The 27,324-nt window shown below is 38.4% G+C and overlaps 1 protein-coding gene across 1 annotated transcript; it reads right to left on the bottom strand.

Annotated features, from left to right (window-relative positions):
* Window positions 1–828: 828 nt before the first annotated feature.
* arrdc4.L (arrestin domain containing 4 L homeolog) lies at window positions 829–24,361 on the bottom strand. Its single transcript, XM_018253254.2, has 8 exons — window positions 23,719–24,361; window positions 15,251–15,314; window positions 10,726–10,873; window positions 7,765–7,867; window positions 4,655–4,911; window positions 3,854–4,016; window positions 2,302–2,447; window positions 829–2,039 (listed from the first exon to the last, which is right to left on the bottom strand). Exons 1-8 carry the CDS (start codon window positions 23,963–23,965, stop codon window positions 1,977–1,979), a joined length of 1,191 nt encoding a protein of 396 aa, XP_018108743.1. The 5' UTR covers window positions 23,966–24,361; the 3' UTR covers window positions 829–1,976.
* Between the last annotated feature and the right edge of the window lie 2,963 nt (window positions 24,362–27,324).

Raw genomic sequence — 27,324 nt, 5'->3', positions numbered from 1 at the left:
TGTTATTCCATTTAAAGATATTTTTTTTCCTGAGAAAATGAAGTGCTGAGATGGTCAAAATGAAATATATACCACAAGTTGTAAGGGTGTTACCCATATCATGGCAATCCTAACTGGACTGTGCTTTTTATACGGTTACAGGATATATCATATTCCACAGTATTTATATGGTTACACAATATAATATTATATTCCACAGTATTTATATGGCTACATGATATAATATTATATTCTACAGTATATATAATTTCAGGATATAATATTATATTCCACAGTGTGTGTGTGTGTATATATATATATATATATATATATATATATATATATATATATATATATATATATATTATTACAGGATATTATATGCCACAGAATTGATATTCTGTTCAGGTTACGGGATATAATACTATATGCCGCAGTAGCTGGCTGCATTATGTCTCACAAAGCACAAGTTTGGCAATGCAGTGTTTAATATGCTGCATTAGTGGATTTTGTGAGTTTTATTATGGCACTATAGTTACTCAACAGTATTTGTCAATGTATTTTTATATAAATATATATGTTTTGCCATATACAGTGACAAATCTAGTATGAGTAAAGTATATATATATATATATATATATATATATATATATATATATATATATATATATATATATTTATATATACAGACACACATACATACAAAGTCCCATAACAAAAACAAATAGCACATTATGTCTAACTTCAGAACTATAAATGTTGCATAATACTGCAAAAACTAGAGTTTCCCTTCAAAGTCAAAACTTCGGTGTTAGGAGAAAGTACAGGTTCCCTCAATGTTAGTTATAGAGGAAAGAAAATCAACAAAGCACATATTAGTTTGAATTACTACAATCTCCTACCTGTCATGTGTCTCTCCTCGTCCCCAATCAGTCTCCATGTCTGTCCCTTTCTCTGTCTCAGCCTGAAGACCAGCCAGAGCTCTTGTATGCTGACCTCCATATTCTTGGAACTATGGGTGAATTGCTATTACACCAATTCGTTTATATACAGGAAAGGTAACACTGTTAAAAGCTGAGAAACAGACTTGATCAAATGTTGGACCAATAGTAGAGTAAAAAGGAAAAATGTAAGTCTCCCCACTTTCTTTTACTCTGTCTTTCCACTTCTTTCTCTCCTATCTTTTGAGTACTCTCCCTCTACCAGTCTCCTGCTCAGGCTTCCTTTCCATCTAATCAGTCTCTCTTCTTCACTCTACAGCAGGACTCTCTAGCTCTCGTCTGTTGTTAGACCTCTCTTTCTCTCGCTAGCCAGTCCTTCTACTGCTCTATGTAGTGTTTCTCTCGCTCTCTAGCCCAGGCCTCCTCCTCTCTTTCCAGCCTGTTCCTCTGCTTCTCTCTAACGATCCCTCTACCAATCTGTATTCTGAACTGATCTATATATACGCGTAAGACAAATGTTATAAAGCAAAACAAAGATTGATCATGTTCTACAAGGCCTATAGCAGTATTATGCAATAGTATCATAACCAACTTGCATAAACCTCACATTTTCTTTAAGATTTACTTATACTGCATGTGATGATAGGGAGCACAGATCAATGTGCCACACCAAATCATTGATAGAATTTCCTTTCAGTTCCGTTTTCCCTTTTAAAGCATGGAATTCCCTTCTTTTGCAGATAGTGCTGAGGTGTAAATCTCATCTGTTGTTCTCATTCAGTACAAGTAGTAGGCATCACATTTGCCTTCTATGTATGATCTGTGCAACCGTTCTGTTTAGTCTTTGTGGTAAGACTTTCAAGTTGAAAAAAAAAGAATCACAGATTTTGGTAAAAACAGCAGCATCACGTTTGGTAGGCATCTGGTTAATTTTGACATTTTTTCACAGCATATAGGCATATTCAGTGGAAGGTTCATAGGTTGTAAACAATCTTAGTCTTTTGGATTATGCACCCCATGAAGAGAACTGAAAAGGAGCTGTAGAATGTTGGTGTTTTAGTTTCCCAAAGTGAAGCATACATTCTGTCCATCTGTTGTGGGGCAGGGATGAGGATCTACCTGTGTACACAAGCATACATATAAGCATACATATAAATTCAATATTGTGTAAATGTGTCAGGGATAACTCGAGGTTTGCAAGGTGCACTGTGGGCAGTACAGCACTCAGATTAACATTTTGATTTAGTCAAGTGCTAAATTATGTCTTTATCAAAGAATAAGGTTACCCACAAAACACCTGCAGAGGTCTTATGCAGATAAAACTTCACACTATGGCACATTGCTAATTTTGCAGACAGTGTTGCAGGATTCAATACTCTACCTCTGAATAGAGTGGTGGCGGCTGAAACCGAAACTCCTGGATGACAGCAAATGGAGGGCAGTGGAGTCCTTCACCAATTTCTTCTATGGAATAGTTATCTCTGGACAGATCTTCTTCGGACACTATTTCTGCATAATTTGGTGGGGCTGTGTATAGAAAATTTAGTACACAGAGAATTTAAAATATATTTCAATTATCAGACTCAAGCAAAACCGCTATTCTGTGGACAAAATTTAAAGCGTAAGAAGTGTGTTTACTACTAGCATGGCAGATAAATATCACCGGCGAAGTTGCCCATAGCAGCAGATCTTTGATGTTGTCTTCTAACTTGTAGGTGACTGTCCAAATCGAATTGCTGATTGGTTGCTAAATCACCGACAACATCACCAGTGATATGTATCTCCTAAGTTAGTAAACATGCCTCTAAGCCTCAGTAAGAATATAAATATAAAAACATCAGGAAATGGATAGAACCATTCTAGATCATAAAACTTTAAAAGGGGACATATGCTGATTTGTATAAGCTAATAAACCCTGCTGTTTAAAGGAGAAGGAAAGCTACTGAAGCAGTATATTGACAATATATTAGCCACAATAGTGCAAGCTACAACACTATATTTATTCTGCAGAATGCTTTACCATACCTGAGTAAACAGTGCTAGAAGCTCTCTGTTTGTTTAGTATAGCAGCTGCAGTATTAGCTTGGTGTGATGTCACTTCCTTCCGGAGTCTCTCCCTGCTCGCTCATAGCTCTGGGCTCAGATTACAGCAGGGAGGGGAGGAGAGAGGGATGAAAAGGGAAGGGAAGAGGGGGAGAGGAGCAAACTGGAGGTTTAAGCTGAAAACAGTCTGGTACAGAAGCCCATGTGTACACAATAGAAGGAAAGAAATGCAGTGTTTCTTTTGACAGAGGACACAAAGCAGCATTACTTTGAGGGGTTACTGGTGTATTTATATAGACCTTTCTTATAAAGTTAAGCTTTTCCTTCTCCTTTAAATACTATCATGAAATCTAAAACAAAAAATAAATGTGAAACTCAAAAAGTATAATTTTACATTAAGATATACTGTATCAGGACATGTTTATGCTTTGCAAATATATATTTCCTTATTAGTATGTTTATTAGATGCACTTATGAGAAATTCCCTTTCGTGGCACATCATTCTAACCACCAACCATGAGCAATACGGGTATGTTATCCAAAATGCCCGGTACCTGGGTTTTCCGGATACCGTATCTTTCCGTAATTTGGATCTTCATATCTTAAGTCTACTAGAAAATCATGTAAACATTAAATAAACCTTATAGGCTGGTTTTGCATCCAATAAGTATTAAATTATATTTTAGTTGGGATCAAGTACAAGGTACTGTTTTATTATTACAGAGAAAAAGGAAATCATTTTTTTAAATTTTGGATTATTTAATTATAATGGAGTCTATGGGAGACAGACTTTCTGTAATTCTGAGCTTTCTGGATAACGGGTTTCTGGATAACGGATCCAATACCTGTAGTAGCTACCCCACAATAACAGAAATGTAATGTTTTCCTACCTTCTGGCTGTTCTGGAAGAGCCAAGGCAAGCCAGCTCATATCCATTGAAAATTGTCTGGCAACACTGGCATTTCTACAGTTGAACTCATTAAGCGGGACTGTACCAACAACCAATGGCAGTTCCACCTTCAGTTTCTTTGCTCCGGGAATGTTAATAGAGACCTATGATAAAGGTAAGGGAAAAGTGTGAGAAACAGGATCCAACACCTCATGTTAAGGTTTTATGTGATGGTAAATAACTAAAAGAATTCGTCCACACACAATTTCACTTTAATTAACTTATAGTATGAAGTAGATAGATGCTTTTTTTTTTTTTTTTTTTAATTATTTTCATTTTTTGTTGGGCAGCTTTTTTACTGCTATTTGGTAATTGATATGGTTTAGAGGCCATAGCAACCAGGCAGCATTGAAGATGAATTATAAAAGGACTGACTGAAAAGATAAGCAGTTAAAACTTTGCTCAGAATAAAAAATGAACACAAGGAAAACTTACAATCAAGAGGCAGAGATGGATTGGGTATTGTAATGCAGCCATTCAATACATCCGTATCAGACTCTTAAAAAGGCCATTCCTATTTGGCTTAATTATTGTCAACAACGTATAGGTTTTTCTGTATTAAAATGATTTCTGTACCTGTATTGCTGACATTAGGTTGCTGGTTTGGATGTGATAAAACAAACATTACACTAGAGAATAAGGGAAGAGACAAAAACCAAGGGAGTGCTGGTGCTCAATGGAAAGTGTAATAAAAGATATAGTGAAAACCAATAGAACATTGTACATTATTTTCCACACTCACCACAAGTGAATACTCCACTCTGATAATGTTGCACTCCAGAATAGAAGGAGTTACTGGGGGAATCTTCAGTGCTTTGCCATTCCAAGAGTCAGTGCTCCCAGAGGCAATGTGGTTTCCCCGCACAGTAGCCAACATCTGTCTCACTGTTCTTGTCTTCCCATCCAGCAAGAAGCTCTGTGTTTGGTAAATGGCAGCTTTGGGCACTACTAAGCGAGAGGAGCCATTTTCTATATCTGCATATATGTGGATAGCTTCTCCTAAAATAAGAAAAATTGCAATATAAAACACCTCCCATAGTATTACATGAAATAGCAGCTTTGGAGGCATTGGCTGCATCATAAGCAAAAAAATAAGTTATAATCACTATGTGAAAATCTCCCATCTCTGAAATTTAGACCGCTGCTGTGATTAGGTAAAAAATATCAATAGTCACAATGAACCGCCTGTCCCATGGAAAACTATGTGGTGCCTAAAGCAAATGTAGTGACAGCTCATTTAATGTGAATCAAGGAACGATAGCCCTTCTGTTTAAAGGAGCTGTCCTCCCAACAAAATACATAAATTGTATATTTCCAGCAGTTTTCAAGCTGTGAATGTACCTGCTATTGAAAGCTGTATCTGTCTCTCCATTTATATTCTATGAGGTTCTGACTCCAAAAACAATGGTGCAGAAGCCTGTTGGTTAAGTGACCTGGGTAATTAACTTCTGCTCCATGATTATAAGAGTCAGAATCAGAGAACAGGAGGGAAGAAACACTGATTTTCAACTGAAATAACACGTAGACACAACTATAATAGCAATGCAAATGTTTAATGAATGTATACTGGAAAGTTGCATAGAAACTAGTTTCTTTTGCTATGAAAAGAAATATATTTGAGTGGATATGCCCTTTAACTACTAACTGCCTCTTTTTTTTTTCCCATCCAGTATATGTATACCCAGACTTGCTCAGATATGTGCCCAACTATGTATTTGCCTAAAACTGGAACTATGTTACTTAAAGGAGAAGGAAAGCTACAGAGGCATTTTATTGCCAATAGATTAGCTGCAATAGTGCAAGCTAGAATGCTATATTTATTCTGTAGAATGTTTTACCATACCTGAGTAAAAAGCTCTAGAAGATCTCTGTTTGTTTAGGATAGGAGCTGCAGTATTAACATGGTTTGACATCACTTCCTGCCTGAGTCTCTCCCTGCTCTGGGCTCAGATTACAGTAGAGAAGGGAGGGAGGGGGGAAGAGGAGCAAACTGAGCATGCTCTTGCCCAGGGCAATGAGGTTTAAGCTGAAAATAGGAAGTCTGATACAGAAGCCCATGTGTACACAATAGAAGGAAAGAAATGTGGTGTTTCTTTTGACAGGGGACTCAGAGCAGCACTACTTTGGGGGTTTACTGGTATATTTCGATGGACCTTACTGATAAGGCTTACTTAGTTTTAACCTTTCCTTCTCCTTTAAAGGACCAGTAACATCAAAAAATTAAATTGTTTTAAAGTAATAAAAATATAATGCAGTGTTGCCCAACACTAGTAAAACTGCTGTGTTTGCTTCAGAAACACAACTATTGTTTATATAAATAAGCTGCTGTGTAGCAATGGGGGCAGCCATTCAAAGGAGAAAAGGCTCAAGTTACACAGCAGATAGCAGATCAGCTCTGTAGAACATAATGGTGTTATCTGTTATCCATCATTTATCCTGTGCCATATAGCCGTTTCTCAATTTCCACCATTGCTCCACAGCAGCTTGTTTATATGAACTATAGTAGTGTTTCTGAAGCAAACACATCCGTTTTACTAGTGCAGGGCAACAGTACATGATATTTTCATTACTTTAAAACACTTTCAGTTTTTGGTGTTACTGTTCCTTTAAATATGATGTAAGAAGTGATATTCTAGGATTATTTGCAACTGGTTTTAAAGGGGTGGTTCACCTTCAAGTTAACTTTTAATATGTTATAGAATGGACAAATTTAAGCAACTTTTCTATTGGTCTTCAATTTTTATTTTCTATAGTTTTTGAATTAGTCACCTTCTTCCTCTGACTCTTTCTAGCTTTCAAATGGGGGTCACTGACTCCATCAACAAACAAATACAGGTATTGGATCCGTTATCCGGAAACCCGTTATCCAGAAAGTTCCGAATTACAGAAAGGCCATCTACCATAGACTCCATTATAATCAAATAATCCAAATTTTTTAAAATGATTTTCTTTTTATTTATAATAATACAACAGTATATTGTATTTGATCCAAACTAAGATATATTTAATCCTTATTGGAAGTAGAATGAGCCTATTGGATTTATTTAATGTTTACATGATTTTCTAGTAGTCTTAAGGTGTGAAGATCCAAATTATGGAAAGACCCATTATCTGGAAAGCCCCAGGTCCCGAGCATTCTGGATAATAGGTCCCATACCTGTACTCTGTAAAGCTACAAATGTATTGTTATTGCTACTTTTTATTATTCATCTTTCTAGTCAGGCCTCTCCGATTCATATTCCAGTCTCTAATTGAAATCAATGCATGGTTGCTAGGGTAATTTGGACTCTAGCAACTAGACTGCTGAAATTGCAAATTGAAGAGCTGCTGAATATAAAGCTAAATAACTCAAAAACCACAAATAATAAAAAATGAAAACCAATTGCAAATTGTCTCAGAATATCCCTCTCTGCATCATACTAAAAGTTAATTTAAAGGTGAACAACTTTTTTTATTATTTGTGGTTTTTGAGTTATTCAGCAGCTCTCCAGTTTGCCATTTTAGCAATGTGGTTGCTAGGGTCTACATTATCCTAGAAACCATGCACTGATATGAGTAAGAGACTGGCATAATAAAAAGTAGCAATGACAATGTGTAGCCTTACAGAGAATGTTTTTAGATCGGGCCAGTGACCCCCACTTGAAAGCTGGAAAAGAAAAGATTAAGTTCAATTGAAAAGTTGCTTAGAATTAGCCATTGTATAATGGTGACCCACCCTTTTAATAAGGATAAAATGGCATGCTGAACCAACTTTTGATTATGCAACCAAATATGTTAAAACCCTCATTTAAACAGTTTTACACATGAACAGTTCTCATTTCCAGTACACCATGCAGTGAGAGTTGTACCTACCATTACAATAGCCTTTTCTTCCAATTTTGGCATTGACAGATATTGGACCTGACTGGAAGAACCAGCAACCGACCATTACTTCTTTGGATCTTTGTACAGGAGTCTAGAGAACAAAATGATTTTATTGGTTACACACGGCTTTCCTACCAGACAATGCCCCTGATTTATTTAATCATAGTGGTGGAATATAATGATCTCTATAGCAATGGAAGAACTTTTTAAATTACATTTTCAACAAGCTATTGACACTGTTTTGGCTAAAATAAGAAGTTATCAATAGAAGCAATGCCTGTCCTGTTCTCAGTGACAACTGCCTGTATGTTTTAGTGTTAAAGCCATTGTATTGCAATTATGGCCTGTAAATCCAAGCTGCAAAGTAAGCACTTGAACTGGAATTTAAAGGGGAACTATCGTGAAAATAAAAATTTAATATAAGCTTCAACATACTGAAATAAGAAACTTTCTAAATATAATCAATTAAAAATGATGTGCCATTTCTGAAATAATCAAGTTTATCTACACTATTCCTCTCGCAGCATCTGTTTCTCATTATTCAGGAGTTGGGTGTCAGATATTAATTGACAGTTAGATCCAATATATCTTATGGGGGAGGGTCTCATTTTGTCTAGAAGATGTAATAGAGCTCACTCTATTAAAATAATCAGATAGCATGTCTCTCTACATGCAGGATTTGTGCACAATGCAGTTATTTTGTTAGATTTTGTTTGGGCTGGAACCAGTTATTTGAATGAGCTTTAATACATCTGCTAGGAAAGGAAGCCCCTCCCTATAAGATATATCAGATCTAACTGTCAATGAATATCTGACACCCAACTGCTGCATGAAGACAGAATGAAGACAAACAGATGCTGAGAGAGGGTTAGTGAATATAAACTTGATTATTTCAGAAACAATGCAGAATTTTTAATTGATTGTATCTATTAATACAATCAATGTTTCTTTCTTTCAGTTTCTTTCAGTACACCTAGGATAGATAATTCTAAAACAACTGGACTTGCTGAGTAATCATTGAAGACTTTTCACTAATCATCCGAGCAACTTCTTCAACTGACTGGTATGGGAAATCCTCAGCATATAAACTGCTTAGCTGAGTAGTGAATCGTCTTTAATGATTATTCAGCAAGTCCAGTTGTTTTAGAATTATTTATACTAGACGTACCATGACCTGGATGAATGAAAATCTTCAGTCTTAATTCAGTGTGATGAAACTTACTTGGGAAGACACACAAAACTACTAGTAGCAGCTACTTGTCACGGCTTCAAAATAGACAATAGTGATAACTGGCTTTGCTAAGACACTACATTAGCAGAGGCAATTCTCAGTATTGTCTATGGGAGGGATGCTACTAGTAGCTGTGAGTTAAAAGGTTGAACTTGATGAGCGTGTGTCTTCAGTAACGTAACTAGAAGGGGGCGGGCCCTGGTGCGGGACGTGCAGCCGGGCCCCCGCCCCCCCCCAATTTTCAGCCAGCATTTCAGTGGCGAGCGAGCTGCCGGGGGGCCCTGGCCCGCTCACACCCCCTGCTCCCCCGGTAATTCCGCCACTGTGTGTCTTTTTTCAACCTAACCTACTTAGTTACTATAGGGATTACCTTAGTGTGTACAGTTCAGTCGGCCAGAAGGATTCGGCCGAATCCTGGATTCTGTGCATCCTTATTTGTCAAAGCGGGTCACCATCTTGGAAAGTGCCTGTGACACTCACATGCTCAGTGGGCTCTGAGCAGCTGTTGAGAAGCTAAACTTAGGGGTTGTGCCAAATTATCAAGCAGAAAATGAGGTTTGTCTGTAATACAAGCTGAAGCTACAAGGCTGATTATTAAATTGTATGTAGTAATTATCTGTATTAAGCACTAATCAGCCCTATATTGTGACATTTCTATTCTGAATAAACAGTATATTGTGAGTGTGTGCAGTGAATCAGCAGAAAAGAAGATGGGGAGCTACTGGGGCATCTTTGGAGGAACGGATCTTTACTGCTAAAGTACTGTGGGTGCCTTGGGCTGGTACAGAAACCTAAAACATAATGTATAATATTTCTAGCATACTTCTTTAGTTTGGCTTTAGTTCTCCTTTAAACATGGCTTAGAAAATACATCTCTAGTAAGCAGAAAAAAAGGCAGAATTCTTCCTGTTCTAACAAAAACACAATACAAAATATGGGTACATTAAAATGCTTTTTTATTTTGAGGAAAGTGAAACCAAAATGATTTTTACTCCTTTTCTGTTCAATTATAATGTCCCCCATGATCACTCCCCATAACAAAAAACTCAAGTCGAAGTGGCTGAGCAAAAATCAGCTTCAACTGCAGGAGCAGATCCGCTCTGATGATATCATTCATATTTAAATAGAGGACCATTAGGCTCTCGTATAGCTGTCATGAAAGTGCAAGGTATAATTGTATATTATTTTGATAAAATGGGTACAGATAAAAGAATAAAGCTCATTAGCTCTACATCTCGCCACTGTGTTGTTACTTATGCTCTGATCCTCCCTACTCTTCTGTGTATTTGCAGTGATTATTGGAGTTCAATGCTTTAATGTGATCAAATTTGCCATTAGGGCAGGATAGCTGAAAGGATTTCAACAGCAGCTGCCTACACTTACTTAGTGTTAGAAAATGGCATGAAAAATGGAAGGCTACGTGACATATAATGGTTTGCGCTAGATAGCAGACCTGCAATGATTAATAATAAGTCTCACATAATTACGTCTTCTGCAGCAGCCATTATTTACGTTTAGGACAGCAAGCTATACAAATGCAGCCTCCTCCTCAATAGATAGAACACCGTGATGTACAGCTAATGAAACAAATTGGCACACCTGCATACTCTACAGTACAAATATTAACAACAGACACTACCAGTACCTGCCATTGTAACACTATAAACAGAAAACGTAATCTGCTACACGCATACATTTTACAGTTGATTTGCCCTTACATATAAAGATGGAGAGTTGATGTTGATAGGACTGATGATACGAAGCTCTCGGTGAGTGGCATGAGGAGGCACTGAAGGTCTTTTCAAAACAGCTGTAGTTTGGTAGTAAACTTTACCATATTTCCCAGCAAAACTTGTAACAAGAGGGCTGCAACACATAGAAATGCGCATGCACAACATGAATATGGCAGAAGAAAGAATGGAAGAAGAAAGCATGACTTGTACACATAACACATAAAGACGTGTCAGGATGATGTTTGAACATTGCAGATCTGGCATATGAAAATATGGCAACTGATGTAATGAAGTGCCTTTATATACATTTCTGAGATGCAGCACTGTGTATTGAGTAGCTTGATACTTTACCTGCACCCAGGCGAGTTGCATTTTTTAAATAAGGATACGATAGATAGATGATATATAGATAGATAGATAGACAGAAAGATAGCTAGATAGATAGATAGATAGATATAGGGGCATGTTTACTATCATTGGAGATAAATATCTCTGAGATATCGGGAGATGTTGCCCATGGCAACTAATCAGCAATTTTTTTTTTTAGGATCTGTTTATAGACTAAGATTGATACATTGTACTACTAATCAGTACTTCTAGAAAGAGTTCACTTGAACAGGAAGTTCTAATCTTTACTCTGTATACATTGTTACATGTCACTATGATTGTTTTGGCAAAATTGTACAGCTTTACTGACTACTCCTCCTCAGTTTCTGTACATGCAATGTTGTTTTCTGTCACCTGTTGTGTTTGCAAACTGTTTTTTGTATATTTCACACACTTTATTGTTGTTTTTACATTTGTGTATTGCCCCACCCACATCCATGACACTCTATGATGTCTCCCATACCCTTTTCCCGCCTTTGATGCTTTAAAATGGTTGTGATTGTTTGTTCCATTCACTTTGAGAAAGGCTAGGGACCTAGCCGAGACGTTAGTTTTTTTCTGTTAAAATAAAAACATTTTTTTCTCCATAAGTCCTGTGTGTGCTAGCTTCTATCTATATATAGATAGATGATATATAATAGATAGATAGATGATAGATAGAGCGATAGTTAGATATAGGGGCATGTTTACTAACATTGGAGATAAATATCTCTGAGATATCTGGAGATCAGCAATTAGATTTTAAGGAGAAGGAAAGGCTAAAATTAAGTAAGCTTTATCAGAAAGGTCTATATAAATACACAGTAAACCCTCAAAGTAATGCTGCTCTGAGTGCTCTGTCAAAAGAAACACCACATTTCTTTCCTTCTATTGTGTACACATGGACTTCTGTACCAGACTTCCTGCTTTCAGCTTAAACCTCCAGGGCTAGGGCTTGGGTTTGCTCCCCTCCTCCCTGCTGCAATCTGAGCCCAGAGCTATGAGTTAGCAGGGAGAGACTCAGGCAGGAAGTGATGTCACACCAAGCTAATATGGCAGCTGCTTTCCTAAACAAATTAAGAGAGCTCCTACAGTGGTTTACTCAGGTATGGTAAAGCATTCTGCAGAATAAATATAGTCTTATACCTTGCACTACTGTGGCTAATCTATTGGCAATATACTGCTTCGGTAGCTTTCCTTCTCCTTTAAACAGTTACCTTCAAGTTAGAAAACAACAGCAAAGATCTGATGGCTGTTATGGCAAACATCTCCGTAGATCACCATAGTTATCTCCAATGTTAGTAAACATGCCCCATAGAGAGATACAAAACATGAACATAGGAGCACTCATGAGGTATAAAAAAAGTGAAAAAGCCCTATGAGTGCTTCTATACTCATGTTTTATATCCTACTGAGCACCTGGGCTATTGCTATTTGAGTTTGGTATGCCCTTATACCAGCCTTCTTCATATATACATGTATGGAATCCATTTTCCAGAAAGCTCTGAATTATAGAAAGTCTGTCTCGCATTGACTCCATTTCATCCAAATTATTAAAAAATGATTTCCCTTTTCCCTGTAATAATAAAACAATAATACTGTGTACTGGATCCAATCTAAGATATAATTCATTTTTATTGGAAGCAAAACCAGCCTAGTGGGTTTATTTAATAATTACATGATTTTCTAGTAGACTTAAGGTATGAAGATCCAAATTACAGAAAAATCTGTTATCCAGAAAACCCCAGGTCCCGAGCATTCTGGATAACAGGTCCCATACCTGTATATATATATATATATATATATATATATATATATATATTTTTTACACATACAATTGTGCACATACACATACTAGGGACAAATTGTGTCTATTTGTCAGCCCCTACCCTTGCTTGCGTTTTTTGAATAGCAGGAGAAAGTCAAAAACATTTTGGGATAATGCCTGGTTAGCCTTTCAAGGGAGGCTTTTTGTAAGGGGGATAGCTTAGTATAGTTGATGGATAATCAGCCCAGTGTGACTGTAGCCTATAGTTCAGACCTAATAATAAAATTGGCCAGTATAACAGCTTTTACAGATGTTGATAGGCCTGAGAGCATTAACAAGTACAGTGTGCAGTCCTATGACTACTGTAACCGTTCTTATATTAACCCTTTAAGTGCCACCCCACGTAGAATCTATGTTCTGTGCGAATGGTACCTGAAATGCCACAGAACGTCGATTCTACGTTCTGCAGCATTTCAGGGTTAGGGAACGGAGGAGCGGCTATATAACCATTTGGAGGTCTCTGTGTGTAAAATAGTTTGGTAAATCTTTTCATATCAGGTATCAAACTGTTCAGTACACCCAGGGCAGCCATCAGGAGGGGGGGGCAGGGGGGAGAGTTGTAGGGGGCCCGAGGGTAAGGGGGGCCCGGCCACGCCACACTTACTTGATTAGTCGGGCTCCCCATCTTTCTGAGAGCTGCTGACTTCGGGAAGGCATGGACGTTTAAGGGGCCCTGACCACCAATTTTATTATAATGTGGGGGGGGGGGGCCTGGCCACCAATTTTCTTTTCTCATGTGGGGTCCTAGCCACCAATATTTTTTAATGGGGGGGCCCTGGCCACAAATGTTTTTTTATGGGGGGCCCTGACCACCAATATCTTTTTATTAACATGTGGGAACCCTAGCCACCAATATTTTTTTTGTTTTTTTACTGTGTGGTGGGGAGGGCAGACCTGTAGGTGGGGCTTGCAGTGGGCGCAGCCCAGGGGGCCCAGGAAATTTTGTCGTATGGGGCCCTGCGATTTCTGATGGCGGTCCTGAGTACACCCCTGGCGTTCATATTTAGGATGCCTTTTGCTGGTACGTTATGAAATGTGGGGTATATAATGGGGTAAAATGCAAGCTTTGTGACGATTTTCAGAAATTCCATAAAAACCGTTATGTTTAGTATTGCTCTGTGGTTTGGTAGTTTGCAGTAGAAAGATGTGGGGTATATAATGGGTTAAAAATGCAAGCTTTGTGACTATTTTCAGAAATTGCATAAAAACAGTTATGTTTAGCATAGCTTTGCGATTTGGTAGTTTGTAGTAGAAAGATGTCATTACCTGCTTTAGATTCATCTGAATGTGTACTTTCGGAAAATATATGGTTTTCTAGGGTCTCCATACTGTTAGGGGGTGGTCTTATGATGCATAATGCACATACCAGGTGCTTGTATTGTAGCAGTCAGAGTGTCATATGTGAAAATTCATATGTACTATTTTCATTTGGGGGTCTCTGTATGCCACCTAGTTTAGTAAATCTTTGTATTTCAGGCATCAAACTGTTCAGTACACCCCTGGCGTTCATATTTAGGATGACTTTTGTGGGTACGTTACAAAATGTGGGGTATATAATGGGTTAAAAATGCAAGCTTTGTGACTATTTTCAGAAATTGCATAATAACAGTTATGTTTAGCATAGCTTTGCGATTTGGTAGTTTGTACCTGCTTTAGATTCGTCAGAATGTATACTTTCGGAAAATATATGGTTTTCTAGGGTCTCCATACTGTTAGGGGCTCTCTTATTTTGTAGTAGCCAGAGTGTCATACGTGAAAATTCATCTGCCCTATTTGGATTTGAGGGTCTCTGTATGCCACATAGTTTGGTAAATCTATGTTTATTGGGTATCAAACTGTTTGGTAGACCCCCGGCATTCATATTTAAGATGCTTTATGCTGGTAATGATACATGGACGATACAATGCTGGAAAGTCGAAGCTTTGAGGCAATTTTCAGGTATTTCACCAAAACTGCCATTTTTGGGAAAGCCTTGCGACTCAGTAGTTTGGAGCAGAAAGGCATGGGTACCCATTTCAGATTCAGTAGAATGTGTCCTTTCCAAAAAACCAGGTTTTTGGGTTAAATGTATATTTCTGTGTTTTTTACCCCACAAAAAATGCAGTCGATGTGTTGATTTTTCATTAGCTGAAGTTACTCACAGGACTATTTGTATGCACTAACTTCATTTTGGGGTCTCTAAATGCCAGATACTTTGGTAAACCTATGAAGGTTTATCAAGAGGTAAAGGGGGCCCTATTAGAAAGAGCTTACAATTAAAAGTATTAACTCTTTTTAACATTATGAATAAAGATGCAGTATGTAATAAAGTAATACCTCTCTTGTAGTTGAAAGCGAAAGGGAATTTTGTGCTTTCCCGCTGGGAACAGGAGTATTTCACCTGAAAAAAAACCAAAACCTATTAAATATGTAGTATAGTACATATTCACTTGTACAAAACTATTTTATTTATTCAGTACAGAATAACATACAATGCTGTGGACCCCAAGAAAAGTGCTGAAACGTAGAACTTTAAAAGAATACAGTTAATTGAGAAATGTATGTATGCATACAGTGTGTCTGTGTGTGCATATACAGGTATGGGACCTGATATCCAAAATGCTCGGGACCTGGGGTTTTCCGGATAACAGAGCTTTCTGTCATTTGGATCTTCATACCTTAAAGGAACAGCTCAGTATAAAAATAAAAACTGGGTAAATAGGCTGTGCAAAATAAAAAATGTTTTCAATATAGTTAGGCAAAAATGTAATGTATAAAGGCTGGAGTGAGTGGATGTCTAACATAATAGCCAGAACACTACTTCCAGCTTTGCAGCTCTCTTGGTTTCTACTGATTGTAACCAATCAGTGACTTGAGAGGGACACATGGGTCATAACTGTTGCTTTTGAATCTGACCTGTATGCTAAGGATCAATTGCAAACTCAGTGAACAGTTATGTCCCATGTGGCCCCCCTTATAGTCACTGACTAACTCAGAGTTATAGAGCTGAAAAGCAGGGAGTAGTATTCTGTTATATTAGACATCCGCTCACTCCAGACTTTATACATTACATTTTTGGCTAACTAACTATATACGAAACATTAAATAAACCCAATAGGCTGGTTTTCTTCCAATCAGGTTACATTATCTTAGTTTGGATCAAAGTACAAGCTACTGTTTAATTTAACACTGAGAAAAAGGAAATCATAAAAATAAAATTTGGATTATTTGATTAATATGGAGTCTATGGGGTATATTTATCACCACAATCCACAAGAGGGAAATTCTGCCACACTCCATTTCTATGGCATTTTTCAAGGCATATTTATCAAAGGGTAATAAAATCCCATAGAAATAAATTTCACTCTAGCGGACTGTGGTGATTTCTAACTTCTGTCTTTGATAAATATGCCCCTATGTGTGATGGCCTTTCCATAATTCTGAGCTTTCTGGATAACGGATCCCAAACATGTATTACATACGGAGCATAGGCGATTGTCCATCTTAAAGAAAAACAATGTAGGTCTCTATAAAAATCTATAAAACAGCTCACATGTAAAAGCCTTCTTCAGCTAAATAAACCATTTTCATAATTATATCATTTTTTAGCAGCATGTGCCATTGGCTAATCCTAAATATAAAATTCCCATTTTAAGAACTAATGGATGCCCCCTGGAATCCTACGATTCAGAGTGCACACAAACGAACCATACATGTTAGGTCACATGTGCCAGTTAATGGATACAATTCTGTTTTTTATGTGCCCCACACTGCCGTTTAACTCTAGCCTTATATGCAAATGGTCATGCTCATATTTGATCCAGGAAAGCCCTTTTAATGGAAACAAACCGAATGAGTGTATATATGTGTAAAATAGCCACCCCTAGTTAAGCAGGCAGGCAAATCTTTAGTGTTCTAGTTGGGTGGCACTGTGCTAAAGTATAAAACCCCTTTATAGCCATGCATTCAGCTCCATCTTGTGCTGGCTCTAGCCTGAGCAGGTAGGCAGAGCTCGAGTGGAACCTAGACAGGTCAGGTCTAGAAAGGATAGACAGGTTATTTAACCGAGAAGCTCAAGACTCCGACAAGGAGAGTCAGAGGGATTAAGATCCCAGGTACTAATTTCACAGAAGTAGGGGCTAAGTGCATAGACTTCCACTTAGGGAAAAGGCTGAAACTGGGGGTACCTTCATTGCTGCTGTGTATGTTCTCTTCCATGTGGGGACTAATACTGACCAAAGGTGCGGTGAGTATATGCCTATCCACTGTTGATGTATGATCCTGTTTGCTCTATTGTACACTCCATGGAAGATTGTATTGTTCAATAAATATGTTCATGGTTATGTTTTAAGAACGACTGGCACCCAATTATTGCACCCTGCATCAAGTTACAGTTACACTACACCCTGCCTCCACACTGTTTGTGAGGGCTTACTCCCTAAGATTTAAAATCTCATCCGGAGCACAGTATTGGGAGTGGGGCTCATAGTTAGAGAATGGTGCACTCGATTTACTATAGCGCTACAAGTGTATTGTTGGATATACCCTACTGCCACTGTAGAATGAAAATAAAGGCAATGGTTGCAAACGTGGCTAATGCAGGAATATAACTTCAAGCAAATCTCCGCCCAATTTTACTAGCAAAATTCAAATGGAAATTGTTGTCCTTTCATGGCGTGTCATGGTTTGTTGACACATCAATGTCCATAAAAACAACAAACCAGATGTACTTTACACGCAGCCTTTATATTACCACGACAATAACAAAAACCAAGAACCAAAGAGACTCATAAAACATTCTGACAGGTTTATAGTCAGTGTATTTAGGTTCCGCATATCCAGGCAGATAAGTGAATGGTTGTTTTATGAATATTGGCCCCACTGGATATGGAGAATTACAGTTTAGTAGTGATATTTACTATTCTGAAAGCCCCACAGAATATCCCTGGCTATGTTTTGCCTTGCAGTGTTTTCCACAAGTAGAAATTTTTGTCATGCATGATGACACACAAGTAAGGCAGGCCAGAATTTAGGCTAATTGACAATATGTCTAGCCCCATGTCAGATCACCATCTTGGAAAGTGTCTGTGACACTCACATGCTCAGTGGGCTCTGAGCAGCTGTTGAGAAGCTAAGCTTAGGGGTCGTCACTAATTATCAAGCAGAAATGAGGTCTGTCTGTAATATAATCTGATGCTACAGGGCATTATTACTTTTTTATTATTTATTATTACATTCTGATGCTAGTTGCACTGGTTTCTGTGCTGCCATGTAGTAATTATCTGTATTAATTACTAATCAGCCTTATACTGTGACATTTCTATTTTATGTGTACTGTATATGGTGAGTTGGTCCCTAAGCTCAGTAAGTGACAGCAGCACAGAGCATGTGCAGTGAATCAGCAGAAAAGAAGATGGGGAGCTACTGGGGCATCTTTGGAGAGACAGATCTTTACTGCTAAATGGCTGTGGTTGCCTTGGGCTGGTACAGAAGCACAAAACATTATATACAACATTTCTAGCTACTTCTTTAGTTAGGCTTTAGTTCTCCTTTAAAATCATGTAATTATTAAATAAACCCACAAGGCTGGTTTTGCTTACAAAAAAATAATAATTATATCTTAGGTTGAATCCAGTACAAGGTATTATTGTTTCATTATTACAGGGAAAAGGGATATCGTTTTTAATAATTTGGATTATTTGGATAAACTGGAGTCTGTGGGAGATGGCCTTTCTGTAATTTGGAGGTTTCTGGATAACGGGTTTCTGCATAATGAATTCCATACCTGTATAAGCACTATATTAGTCAAATCTACTTGGGGACTAGTAATATATACACATCACAGAATGAATTAAAAGCATGCAAATATCCTGGTATAAGGTGTTATCCGATAGATCACCAGAAATAACGACTTTTTCCAATCACTTTCTATTTTCTACTTGTCACCGTTTTTCTAATTTTGAAGTGTAAAGTGTCTTTTTTCACCTTCTAAAGCAGCTCTAGGAAGGGGCGAGGTTCGTCGACCCTGTAAACTGTTCTACATTGATACATTTAGTTGATACATTTGTTATCTTTGTCCCTGCTGAGCAGAATCTCTAGGTTTCATTCCAGGCAGCTGTTAGAATTGATACAATAGTTGCTAATACTCCCGAGATGCTGCTGAGAAATGTATTAACTAAATGTTGCAAAATTGTAACAGTTTAGAATCTGCACCTGAATTACTGAGCTGTCAGACAAACACCAGACACCGGAACATTCAATTTTAAACTTAGACTTTGGAAAAACAGTAAAAAATAAATCATGGAAAGTAATTGAAAAAAAGTCTTTATTTCTGGGGAACAATCTGAAAACAACTGAACTGAAAAAAGTGTTTGGAAGGTGAACAACCCCTTTAAACCTACAGTGAACTACCCATGCACTCTCTTTGCTATAATTTGAATGTTATGGACAATCACAATCTCAGAAGACTACTGCCTAATATGTCCTATATTATTAATCCAATTAATCCAAGTGTGATTGATTTAATTGGCTTACTGTCTCAGTATTCATTTTAGCAAACTATTTTCTTTACCAATCCTTAATACCACAACAATACATAAAATAAAGAGGTCCAACCACTTTTTTTTTGTTACATTTCTTTCATTCCCTACACTAGAAACCCCACAAGAATTACTGGCATGCAATGCTTTGGCATGTTCTGAGCAAAAGTAAAAGTAGCAAGTACTGTATATATAGCAGCAAGTAGTACATGCCTCATCAGATATGTCAGCACGTCCAACCGTTTTAGAAACACAGGGTTAAATGCTGTCACCCCCCCCACCCCACCCCAAATAGCATTGGACAGAGGATAGCGTGCCACAGGCAAACTCTCACCCAACACATAAAACATGTATATTTTTATTTATATAAAGCTACTTATGTAGACAGTGTTGTACAGCAGAACAATAAATTCACAGAACAGACTGGGGTCGATAAAATAAAAATACAAAGTACAGTTACAATAAAGAATAAGAGATATTAAAGACACAAAAGGAAGGAATTCAATAAAATTGCACAACCACCTACCCTAGTAAAACTGGATCATAAAGGTAATTTCTTCACACCAAATTATTTGTTTATTGATAAGACCCATCCAATATTCTATACTTCTGTATGCAACTAAAAGACTTTCTTAATGGGATATTATAATGAGTTTAGAATTATGATTTGTACAAACTAATGCATTTATTTTTTGTCAGTAAAGCAGACCATACATCTTATTTGCCATAATTTGGCCATCCATGCCCTTGGTCCAATGATTGAATTATAGTATGAGCCTGTGGAATAATGATGTGCTGGTCAAGAAAAGCTGGAACCAAAACCGAATTCTAACCTGCTGTTGCTCCACCCACACTCGACCCTAACCTGGCACATCTCTGACTTTAGAGATCTGACCAGCCCTGCTATGATGTCACAGAAGGGGGCAGGGTCAATCAGGCGCCAGTATATAAAAGGCTCAAGAGCTCAACCCGAACCCGCCCGCAACTTAGCAATGGTGTGCGGAAGTTTGGCCGAACTCGTCTGACCCGCGGGTCCCACACTACTGTGGAGATCTGTCCAGAGGGGATTGCATCTACTAACTGATGCAGTCCTCATCTGATGGGATTTTTCAACCTCCCCAGCTGCATTATTTTTGACCAGATATCATTAGCCAGGCCGGTGGGAGGCTAATATGCTGCCAAAATGGTGTACAGCTTTGGCAGTATTCAAGATATTTCAGTATTCAATGACAAAAAAAAAAGTATGGTTTCTCCCCACATGTGAATGTAAATAATTAAAAAATGACGGACGTTACCACACTTATATACATTTGTTAGGAGACTTAAAGAAGTAGGAATGGCACTATCACTGGAGTTTGAGAGACTATGGGCAGTAAAAAAAATTGTTTCTAGCTGGTCTTTCTCCCGAAGTGACGTAACCATAAGGCTGTTGCAGCCCATAGAGGTCACCATGCAGAATGGCATTAATAACCCCTACTGGTTTACTAAGCTCTATAGTTAGTATAGGTATGGGTATATATAATTTGTGTGAAAGTATGGAGGGGTGTGTGTATGGATGGGTTGAACTTGATGGACTTTGTCTTTTTTCAACCCTTTTTAACTATGTAACTATGAATAGTTAGTCTATCAGAAAAATGTGGGTAAGCTGGTATGGGATAGGTTGGCTCAACCAGACCTTTGCAGGTTTTATACCAGTTGTCACCTTTTGGCAGCCATAACACTGGCCAGGGTGGGGATGGGACTGTGATTTAATGGACAGAGTCATTCTGTAAGTGTGGGAGTCATGATGTCACCAGTTGGGTCACAGGGAACTTTGGTGAGTAGGGCAGGTGTTTGTGGGACAGAGTGGGAGCTGGGGGAGGGGATCTGGGGTGGATCTGAGGCACGTCTAAGGTTGAGGACCAGTTAGTACAAATTTACCAGCAAGTACATTGCCAATAAATTTGTAATACTGGCCCAGGCCTTAGCTGGTATTTTGCCAGGTGGCAACTCTTATACCAATGTAAGGTTAGCAAGAATTGAAAAGCTTGCACTAAGAAACTATTTGCAAGGGGAAGTCATGGTTGTATAAAATAAATGAACTGTATGCAAGGCCATGCTGGCTTGTGATGAGCTTGCACATGAGCTAATTCATGGAATATTACAACAACAAACAGAAACTGCATGTGAACCCCTAAAATCACAATTGATCTTTGGAAACCATTGATTTTCAATGAACATAAGTAAGGCCAGTAGTTTCAGTTGCTGAAATCGGTCTATACTTTTCTCCCATGGTGGATGAAAAGAAAGCATATTGGGAACAGCTCACAATCGATGACTCAGCAGTGTAGCATATAGTTGTTTGAGCTATAGAAAAACTGTATAACAGATTAATTATGGTATGGGTAATCAGTGGCCCTGTACTATTGGGATGTTCAGTGTGTTGGTTTATAAAACACTTGTCACATTGACAGAACTAGCCAGCTATTCAAGTCTCTAAAAGAATAAAACAATCTTTTCTGTTTTGGCCAGCAATGTGGTTGGCCATTTTTGACTGATCTAGTTATTCAGGCCGTGGACTAACACTTAGGGGCCTATTTATGAAGACTCGGATTTAAAGAAAACTCAAATTTTTGAGGAAAGAAAAACTCGGATTATTAGAGCTTTATAAATACCGCAAAGCTGCTAAAAATCTGAAAATACTCCATCGAAATCCTGTCGAAGTCAATGGCAGATGTCCCCGAAGATGTTTTTGTGGTTTTCAGGAGTCAACTTGTGAATTATATGATAAATGAGTTTACATTTTTTTTAAATATAAATGAGAAAAATCTGAGTTTTAGTAAATACCCCCTTTAGATCAAACAGCTATCCACAGCCCTATGCAGTCCTTGACTGTTTCTTCTGCCTATCCAATCAATATCTTGATCACTTATTGATTGCGGTCAATATTTTATTCATATGCACAAGTCAACTGACACTGCAGAAAAAAAATTCAGCATTTTATGGCCAGTTTTTATGGGACTAATTGAATCTTGTGTATTATGAGTATCTAAGGATTTCAGAAGATGCCCTGGAGGTGTGTATCATGTATAGAAAGACTCAGCCTGTGGGCTTGTGCCATTACTGTCATATAAGTAATCTGAGACATTTTATAGTCTTATATTTTACTACAGGGGTGCATTATTCTCTATGCAAGCTCTTTTAGGGGGTTTGAATCTGTAATTTAAGGGGTGGTTCAACTTTGAATTAGGGATGCACGAAATCCACTATTTTGGATTTGGCTGAACCCGCATATCCTTCGTGAAAGATTCGGCCGAATACCGAACCAAATTTACATATGCAAATTAGGGGTGGAAAGGGGAAAACATTTTTTACTTCCTTGTTTTGTGACAAAAAGTCACGTGATTTCCCTCCTCGGGTTGGATTCGGTTTGGTCAGGCAAAAGGATTCGGCCGAATCCGAATCCTGGTAAAAAAGGCTGAATCCTGGCTGAATCCCGATTCGAATCCTGTATTTTATAGAATGGCTAATTTTAAGCAACTTTTCAATTGGTCTTCATTAATTTTTTTTTTTTTTAGTGTTTCAATTATTTGCCTTCTTCTCCTGACTCTTTCCAGCTTTCAAATGGGAGGTCACTGACCCCATCTAAAAAAACTTGCTGTTTTGTATTACTTAATTTTCTATTCAGACTTCTATTCAAATTCCAGTCTCTTATTCAAAATGATGCATGGTTGCTAGGGGAATTCAGACCCTAGCAACAAGTTGGCTGAAATTGCAAATCGAAGAGCTGCTGAATAAAAAGCTAAATAACTCAAAAGCCAGTAAAAATAAAAATCAACTGAGAAATGTCTCAGAATATCACTCTCTGCATCATACTAAAAGTTAATTTAAAGGTGATCAACTAGTGATGACTGTAAAGCCGGTCATATCGGTCATTTCTTTATAATTGAAGGACCCTCATAATATTCCTGCAGGTCAGCAACAAGCAGAAGTATAGCCCCCACAGATATCTGCATTTTTCAATTCATGGCAATGGAGATTTCAGACATTATCAGCCAATAAACAGTCAGCTGCTGCCTAAATGCCTCACTCTCAGCACGTGACCTGTTGGGGAGACCCAGGCAGGGGCGGAGCAAGAAGTCGAAGGGGCCCTTCCTATTGCAGAACACCTGCGGCCCTAAAAAAGTTCTGGCGTTTTAGGCTATGCAACTTATTGTGACCCCCTGCGGCACCCACACTTTCGACTTCCGGTTGCACTATATGCCGGACAGGTTGCAGGACACCTACCTGCTGGCTCTGTCAGTAAGTCGTACTCCTCATTCACATACTGGGTCCCCACTGGGAATGACTCCCACGCGTCTTCCAGGTGTTTCCCCGGCTTACAGGTCACGGCGCCCCCACAAACCCGCAGGAGAAGCCGCAGCAGCCGAATGTCACGGAGCACTTCTAGCAGCACATATCCCGTGACTGAGTCCCCGGCGCAGTAGCCATACTTCCCTTCATTCTCATACACAATGGTCACAGTCACACACATTGTGGCATTGGACGCTTTCCGCTTATACGCAGGGCCAAGTCACTCCAGGGCAGGGACTCGGAGTCCCCGGTAACTTTTGTAAAACCAAATAAAACGGACTTATCGCAGCCACCGCTGCGGGGGTCGGACGGGCACATCGGACACAGTAAAAACTAAACCCACTCTGTTTCACCTGATGAGGCAGAACACAGCACAGCTGCAAAAAAACGAAGCTACTGCGCAAGCGCGATCCACCCCTACTTCCTCATTGGCTAGAGGATGACAGATAGGGCGGCTATTTGCGTCCCAACATGATCGATGATTTGCTCTTTACTGTGACTCGCGACTGCTTGACATGAAAACACTACGTAAAAGGAGTTTGCAGCGCGTCGTGATCACGGCCGACCGACCAATGCGCTCAAAGAAGCACCTCGTGCATGAGGGGTCTGTCCAATCAGCTTCCAGTTTCGGTCATGTGCCTAGGTAGTGGGGAAATTGGATCAAAACAAGAGCATTTCATGGAATTCAGATGGTTTGTCCGGTCGCCCTGGTAACGTTGACGCGTGTCAAGGCAGATTCTGGGCATGCGCACTTTGGAGCCGACCAAGATGTAACAGGGTCCGCTGATCTTTCCAAGAAATGTTTTTCTGGAACGAATAACCTGTCCTAAATAGCTACAGCCTTTACTCAGGAATGAAGTATAAGGCAGCTCTGAATGGAGGAGAGGGTTGGTTGCTGTTAAATTAAAGCACCTCCTGTGTATACTAACCAGCTGTAGTTACTTGTGTTATTATAGAATGGCTAATTCGAAGCAACTTTTCAACTGGTCTTCGTTATTTCATTTTTATAGTTTTTGAATTATTTGCCTTCTTCGTCTGACTCTTGCCATCTTTCAAATGGAGGTCACCGACCCCATCTAAACAGCAAAATCTGTATGTGACAACCCGCTTATTGTTAATGCTACTTTTAATTACTCGTCTTTCTAGTCAGGCCCTCTCCTATTCATATTCCAGTCTCTTATTCAAATTGATGCATGGTTGCTAGGGGAATTTTGACCCCAGTAACAAGATTGCTGAAACTGAAGAGCTGCTGAATAAAAAGCTAATTAATGCAAAAAACAAAAAATGAAAAGCAATTGCTAGTTGTCTTACAATATCACTCTCTACATTATACTAAAAGTTAATTTCAAAGTAAACAACCTCTTTAAGGGGAGAGACACACTCTCAGATTCGGGGAGATTTAGTCGCCCAGCGATAAACCTCCTCTTCTTCGAGTGACTGATCTCCTTGAACTGTTTCCTGCTGGCTAGAATCTAAATCACCGGCGTGATGGCATTTGGAGTGCTTCGGAAAACTAAGCGCACATCCCGCCGGTGATTTACGGGGAGATTAGTTGACCCGAAGAGCAGCAACTAATCTCCCCAAATCGGAGCGTGTTTGCCCTAAAATAATCTTAAAATTGTAAATAAGGCTTTCTTTGTCATTTAAAGGAACAGTTCTGCGTGAAAATAAAAACTGGGTAAATAGGCTGTGCAAAATAAAAAATGTTTCTAATATAGTTAGTTAGCCAAAAATGTAATATATAAAGGCTGAAGTGACTGGATGTCTAATAAAACAGCCAGAATCCAACTTCCTGCTTTTCAGCTCTATAACTCTGAGTAAGTCAGCGACTTGAAGGGGGGCCACATGGTACATTTCTGTTCAGTGAGTTTGCAATTGATCCTCAGCATTCAGCTCAGATTCAAAAACAACAGATATGACCCATGTGGCCCCCCCTCAAGTCTCTGATTGGTCACTGCCTGGTAACCAGGGTAACCAGTCAGTGTAAACCAAGAGAGCTGAAAAGCAGGAAGTAGTATTCTGACTGACATATACATGAAATCACTCCAGCCTTTATACATTATATTTTTGGCTAACTAACTATATTAGAAACATTTTTTATTTTGCACAGCCTATCTATTTACCCAGTTTTTATTTTTTACACTGAACAATTCCTTTAAGTTGGGTAGAAATACCCAAAAGTGTGATCTAATGGTGGTGCTTGTGGGCAATACCTGGCTTCTGTATTCATCAGCTCAAGATCTAGTGATAGATTCCAATTTTATCTTTTGGGCACTTGTCATAAAGTTTTTAATCTATTATCTTAGATTCAATAAAAAGGAAAGCTGATAATCTTGTAGACAGAGCAATAGTCTTATCAGTGGTCTCAGATATTCATTTATTAACTAGATCTGCAATCCATCCTAAAATAATCATTTCCTTTCCCAATATTCTATTTAAGACAGATGCTAATTGTCTTTTTGCAAATGTGATATTGAAATTAACTATTGAAAATTACTAGTTAGGTTGGGTAAAACATAGCTGGAACTATACTTTGTTAACTTTTAGTATGTTATAGAATGGCCAATTCCAAGCAGCTTTTCATTTTTTTTCTTTCTTCTGACTCTTTCCAGGTTTCAAATGGGGGTGAGCTCACTCCGTCATTAGAACAAATGCTCTGTAAGGCTACAAATGTATTGTTATTGCTACTTTTCATTACTCATCTTTCTATTCAAGCCTCTCCTATTCAGATTCCAGTCTCTTATTTAAATTGGTTCATGGTTGCTAGGGGAATTTGGACAATAGCAACCAGATTGATGAAATTGCAAACTAGAGCGCTGCTAAATAAAAAGTTGTATTAACTCAAAAACCACAAATAATAAAACATGAAAACCAATTGCAAATTGTCTCAGAATATCACTCTCTACATCATATTTAAAGTTAACTGAAAGGTGAACAACCCTTTGATCTTTACTGGGTTGTTAGATAAAACTGCCTGCACATCGGCAGATAAAGTCGGACAATATTCCTGATATTTCCCCATTTGTTCTGCTCCAAATACTCAGATGCTATAAGAATCAACTTGAATTTATGCAGATTAAGATTAGCCACGTTGGACCAGTGGGCCATCCTTGGCCAAACAGCTCAAACACTTGACTCATTTATTTGGGCAGCTATGGTTGGAGAAAACCTGGACATGTGTTAGCCAGTTTAGCTACCTTTGCGCAGCTAAATAATCCAGTAAACTACCCATTTGTCCCTTGGCCTAATGGGCAGATGTGTTGAGTGCATAGCCAGCTGTTCTTTTGCAGAAACAAAGTCTCTTCTCATTGATAAATTCATTATCTATTCTAAGGTACTGGGCAGCAGGGCTTTTTGGCTCCAAACATATTCTGATGTTTTAATTAACTCCTCTATCTTGCAATAATCCACTTTGTCTGCTTCTTTCATTTTCTTCATTGCCTTCATCTTATATAACCCAAGAGACATAATGGATTTGCCAGAGAGTAAATGACATCAAAATGAAATCCCACAAGCTTTATGCCAAATCTTCTTATCTAA

Source organism: Xenopus laevis, chromosome 3L (assembly GCF_017654675.1).
Source record: "Xenopus laevis strain J_2021 chromosome 3L, Xenopus_laevis_v10.1, whole genome shotgun sequence".
In the NCBI taxonomy this organism is placed as follows: domain Eukaryota; kingdom Metazoa; phylum Chordata; class Amphibia; order Anura; family Pipidae; genus Xenopus; species Xenopus laevis.
The sequence above is the reverse complement of the archived record's forward strand: the minus strand, read 5'-3'. Positions and strand labels throughout refer to the sequence as shown.